At 49.3% G+C, this 4,760-nt stretch overlaps 1 protein-coding gene across 49 annotated transcripts in view; it reads left to right on the top strand.

Annotated features, from left to right (window-relative positions):
• The first annotated feature begins 927 nt into the window (after positions 1-927).
• The window catches only part of Madd (MAP-kinase activating death domain), a 43,548-nt gene continuing 39,715 nt past the window's right edge, over positions 928-4,760 (top strand). For 12 of the 49 annotated variants that reach the window (XM_039106031.2, XM_063284777.1, XM_063284773.1 and 9 more), the window contains exons 1-2: positions 943-1,199; positions 4,373-4,515. In XM_039106031.2, coding sequence (XP_038961959.1) covers positions 4,457-4,515 — 59 coding nt within the window. In that variant the 5' untranslated portion in view covers positions 943-1,199; positions 4,373-4,456. Of the gene's footprint in view, positions 1,200-1,329; positions 1,350-1,475; positions 1,780-4,372; positions 4,516-4,760 lie in introns of those variants that run through there. The other 37 variants (XM_039106022.2, XM_039106019.2, XM_039106028.2 and 34 more) reach the window with 11 other exon arrangements.

Genomic DNA, 4,760 nt, shown 5'->3' with positions numbered 1-4,760 from the left:
TCCTGCCTCTACCACTTCCTGTTTTTCCTCATGGTGCCCCAAAGAAATTCTCCACTATCACTCTGTGGCTTGGCTCTAAGTGCCTCAGGCTGCTTCACCAATAGATCTGGCATTTGAAACAGGAAGGCCAAGATGAATATAGAATTAGGGAAGCAAATTTCTAGATTGAGTGTCGGGGTGCTGCCGTGTCAGAGGAAGCCTGTGTCTGTTAGGCTCTGCCTCCAGACTCAGAGGAGAGAGGCAAACTACAGACAGCTTTTATTCACTAGGCCCGCGGCTTCGGTGCTCCTTCCCCTTAATGACCCAGGTAGGAGCAGGTGCTCTTTCTGTGAGGGGAGGAGTTGGATCTTCAGCAATAACTCAGCTGTACACTTCACGTGTGTGGATAAATTGTCTTACTTTTTCCATTGGCATCCGAAAAAGAGTACAGACTTAAAGACCCAGGGCCCGGTAATACTTCTCTTTGGGCTCTGGGCCCTGTGGAACTCGAAGAAAAGTCTCCGTAGGCCAGTGGAGGATGACAAATGTTTGAGTTGTCAAAAGGACTGGACTCCATTTCCCAGAGGGCATCGCGGCACCGTTCTCGTTCCCCTACCTTGGTGTAGGTAATACCCTGGCAGCTCCTTCCCAAAGTGCTCCCCCCCGCCATCCCGACTTGGTAGATTCCACCTTCTGGCAAGTTGGCCTTCCAGCCTGGGAGGCTGGGCACACCCAAACAGCGTGCAGGGGGAGCCAGATAAGATTTGGATAAACTGTCAGAAAGTCTTAGAGGCAGTTTATCTTGCGAAGTATTTTCGGATTGATCACCATTTCTTCAAGACGGACTCTATACCCAAGCCGAATTAAAAGCTGTTCGAGCAACCAAAACAAAATGTATTCCTTTGGGTCCTCCCCTCGACACCTACCTGCACTGGGCTGGCCCAGTGCTCCCCATCCCGTTCCCACTCCCACAGCGATAGGTGTGTGCGTAGCCGACTTTCCTCCCTGGGCTCCACTTGGTGCAGCCCCGTCCCCCGGGCGGCGAATGGTACCGCCCCAGCCCCCTCAGCCTCCCCCTCCGGCATCAGGTCTGAGTGGTACGCGCCCCCCGGTGCAGACGCGGAACTGGCGCCGGCTCGCCGCGGCGCTGGGCTAGGAAGCGACGGGCGCTTCGCGGTTCGGAGACGTCCGGCGGGCCTGGCAGGTTCCTCGGAGAGTAGGTAGGGAGCGCGTGCGGTCTGGAGCCCTGTGTGGGTCTTTGAGGGGAAAGTAGCGCCTGAGAGGAAAAGCGGTTCCAGGAGGAAAGGGTCTCTGAGGCGGCCCTGAAGGAGCGAGCGCGAGCGCGAGGGGGCGTGGAGCCTGCTGAGAAAGTGAGGCGGGGGTCGATGCGGAGCGGCCGCGCGACTGGTGGGCTGCGGGCCCGCGAGGCGGGTTCCCGGGTGGGGGCGAGGAGCTGTCCAGCAGGTGAGGGGGCGGGCAGAGCTGTCCAGCCCCGGGCCCGAGGTAGGCACCAGCGCCTGGCGCGTGTGCGCGTGCGTGCGCACGCCTTATTTTTGTTCAACGTTTGGAGAACCACGTTTGGTTCTCTAAAATATACTTATATACTTACACTTCATCCTTCAATATTGGCTTGCTGAAGACTAGGCACACCATTTAATCATTTTCTGCAACCGCTCCCTTTTCCATCCTCCCGCAGCTCAATTCTCCCTCGTGCTCGCTCCTTCCTCAGTCCTAACCATCGTTGGCTTCATTGCTCCAGTTCTCCCCCATGCTGGACCAGTCTGCTGATGAGCTTGCAAGGTCACTGCCTGGGGAGGAGGAAGGAGAGGAAGCCTCCCGTTGTGCTCACGTCAGCAAAGATGTCATACCGTCCTTGGGTCGGGTTCTTGTGGTTTTTAGTATGAGATCCTCCCCCAAATGAGGGACAAATCCACAGGGTTGGTAGCATGGCCGTTGTAGGCTAGAAAGGCAGAGATTACCTAAAAGTCCGTGGACTCTAGACGTGAATGGTGATGTAGGATTAGCAGCAAGGTGTGCATTTAGAGATTTGGACTAGAGCAGGACAGAAGCTAGGAGCTTTACATTAGTGAATAAGATTGAAGCAAGAGATAGCGTCAGGGCCTGGTTGGTTATGAAGACTGAGTTATAGGTGGTGGTAGAGGATTTAGAGTCTGTGGGGAAGGCAGAGAAGGACAGTGTTGATTATCTTTGTAGCCTGAGTACCTGTAGTCAGTGGGTATTGATGAGATAAGAATTGAGGCTAAAACTACATCTGACCACTGGTAGCTAGGATGGTCCCAAGGTCTTGTGTTCTTGCAGCTCTGAAAGGAGAACTGTGGAATATGGCAATTGACTTGAACTTGTAGGGAAGCTTCATCTCACCAACACTAGAGAGGCCCCATAACGAATTTACTAGTGAGAGAAAGCTTCAGCGCCCACTATTTTTTGGGAGGGAATTTTAGCCAGAAGATGCTTCTGGTTTTCAGTGTAAACCTGTATTTAAGACCCAGCTTCTAGTTCTACAAATTCTGTCTTATGGTAAGGTGCTGTGATACAGAGCTCAATCTAGCTTGCTTGTAGGTAGATCCATCTGTAGAGAACGCAGAATGGTTTTTGCCTGTGTCCTATTTCATAGCTTCGTTTCTCTTAGGAAGGGAGCTCAGCTCTGTGAAGGTGCTCCACTTTTGCAATATGTTCATGCAGTTGGGAGAACCAGAGGGTTTGCTTAGGATTATTAAGAGCGATGAATCTCAGAAATGACTGAATGTGTGGCATGCTCAGAACTTGGTGGTGAAGAGCTCTTTCTATTAAAAGCTGAACGTGGGATTAAAAATAAAATTGAACACAGACAGTAGTGGAGATAACCTGATTCTTAGTAGGTGCTGTCCGTGGAAATGGCATACCCAGGGTTAGGGAGGATGAAGTGCTGTGGACCATGGCTGAGTTTGGAGTAGCAGCTGCTAGCACTGTTCGGTCACCAAGCAGGGGAGGGGCCATGGCTCTGCTATAAATAGTTCTGGGAGCCAGAGTCGCTATGGAGACAAAACTGAATCCTATTACCTATGGGTCCTCTATTGGGAGCAAGGGGGAAAGAGGGAACAGTATTTTGAGGACACCAGAGGTATTGTAAATAGGTCTTGTTTGAGGGTCGAGGAGGAAAAAAAAATAAAAGAACTAATTATCTAGATCAAGTAGTACCTTCAGCACAGGCAATATCTATGTGTGTGGTATGGGAGTGTACGAGGCAAATGAAGTGTGTGTTTATGGGTACGTGTGTGTGTGTGTGTGTGTGTGTGTGTGTGTGTGTGTACAGTGAACAAAGTCTCAGTGACATCATAGAAGCAAAATCTTGGAGCACTGGAAATGCCCTATACAAGAGTGAAACATTTTATTTAGAAGTATATGAAAATCTAATGAGAAATATAGACAGTTTACCTGGAACTAGCACTACAGCAGGGGTGAGCCATCCAGTGCCAGTGTTCCGAGCTGAACCTTCTGGAGGAGCCATGAGTGCTTGTAACTGCTGAGCCATTTCTCTGGCTCCCAGGAAATAATTGATTCCTAATATGTTTAGAAATTCCCTTAAACACATCCCCTATATTTGCAGAAACCCCGGTATTTTCAGTCCCTAATTCATAATACCCACAAGATAGAGAACGCCCAGGACTCATGGGAATGTACTGCATTACTGACTCTGACCAGAATAGACAAGAGCTATGGTTCAGCACCAAGGGCAGAGGAAGCAGCAGTAGCTGCGGGCCCCCTTTCTACCTTGAAGTGAGAAAACTGGTGGACTACAGTATCCAGCTGTTGTTGCTGTCTGAGTGCAGTTACCCGGAAAGTCTGTATGATAGTTAGACATCAGGCTGAATACTGCTCAGTGAGACAGAATGATTAGATTTCCACCTAGACGGAAGAGCACAGATTAGTGCTGGACAAAGACTGTTTTTATCTTAATCGCCCCTGGAGTAGTCCTGAAAGTGACTTTTTTGTTACAATTGTTCAATCTAGCTTAGACTGTCTAGGTCTATTTTTCAGAAACAGAGTCCCAGAAACTAGGCTGGAAATGAGCTAGTTAGTAGTCTGTGCCACTATTTCTTCAACTCCTCTTCTCCTTTTCGTGGTGCTAAGGATTGAAACCAGGGCCCCATCCATACTAGATTAAGTCCTTGGTCACTAAGCTACATCCTCAACCCTATTCCGTTTGAAATTTGACCCTGGAAGCCCATACACCTAAACAATCACCGGGCACAACAAGTGTCAGATTCTACCGTGAGTATCGAAGTGGAAGGCCTCTGACCTCTGCCCCTTGCCGAGGTGAACCTGAGAAGGATGATTCCCTTGGGCATAGCACTAGATGTTTATCAGCACTTTTCCCCTATTGGATTTTCAGATTTTATCAAGATTCCTCCCTGGAACGCTGGCTCCTTGCTCAGTGCCCTGAAGTCTCTCTGCGATGAACTGATACATTGGAACCATGGTGCAAAAGAAGTTCTGCCCTCGGTTACTTGACTATCTAGTGATCGTAGGGGCCAGGTAACCAAGAAGACCGACAACCCCCTTGTTCTCTGAGGCAGCCACAATGCCTCGTTATTCCCAGACCTTATCACGTTGCTTTGAATATCTTGCCCTTTCCTATCGCCTTGAATTCTTGTTATGTGTTTTATGTTCCACTTTGTGCAGGCTGCCCCTCATAAATAATCACATGCTAAATTATTTTAACTCATGCCTTATGGGTTTTGAGCAAATATATTCTTTATAGCCAAGTTTCCACAGTTTGT

This window comes from Rattus norvegicus, chromosome 3, assembly GCF_036323735.1.
Source record: "Rattus norvegicus strain BN/NHsdMcwi chromosome 3, GRCr8, whole genome shotgun sequence".
Lineage (NCBI taxonomy): Eukaryota > Metazoa > Chordata > Mammalia > Rodentia > Muridae > Rattus > Rattus norvegicus.
Note: the sequence above shows the minus strand (reverse complement) of the source record. Positions and strands in the feature narration are given on the sequence as shown.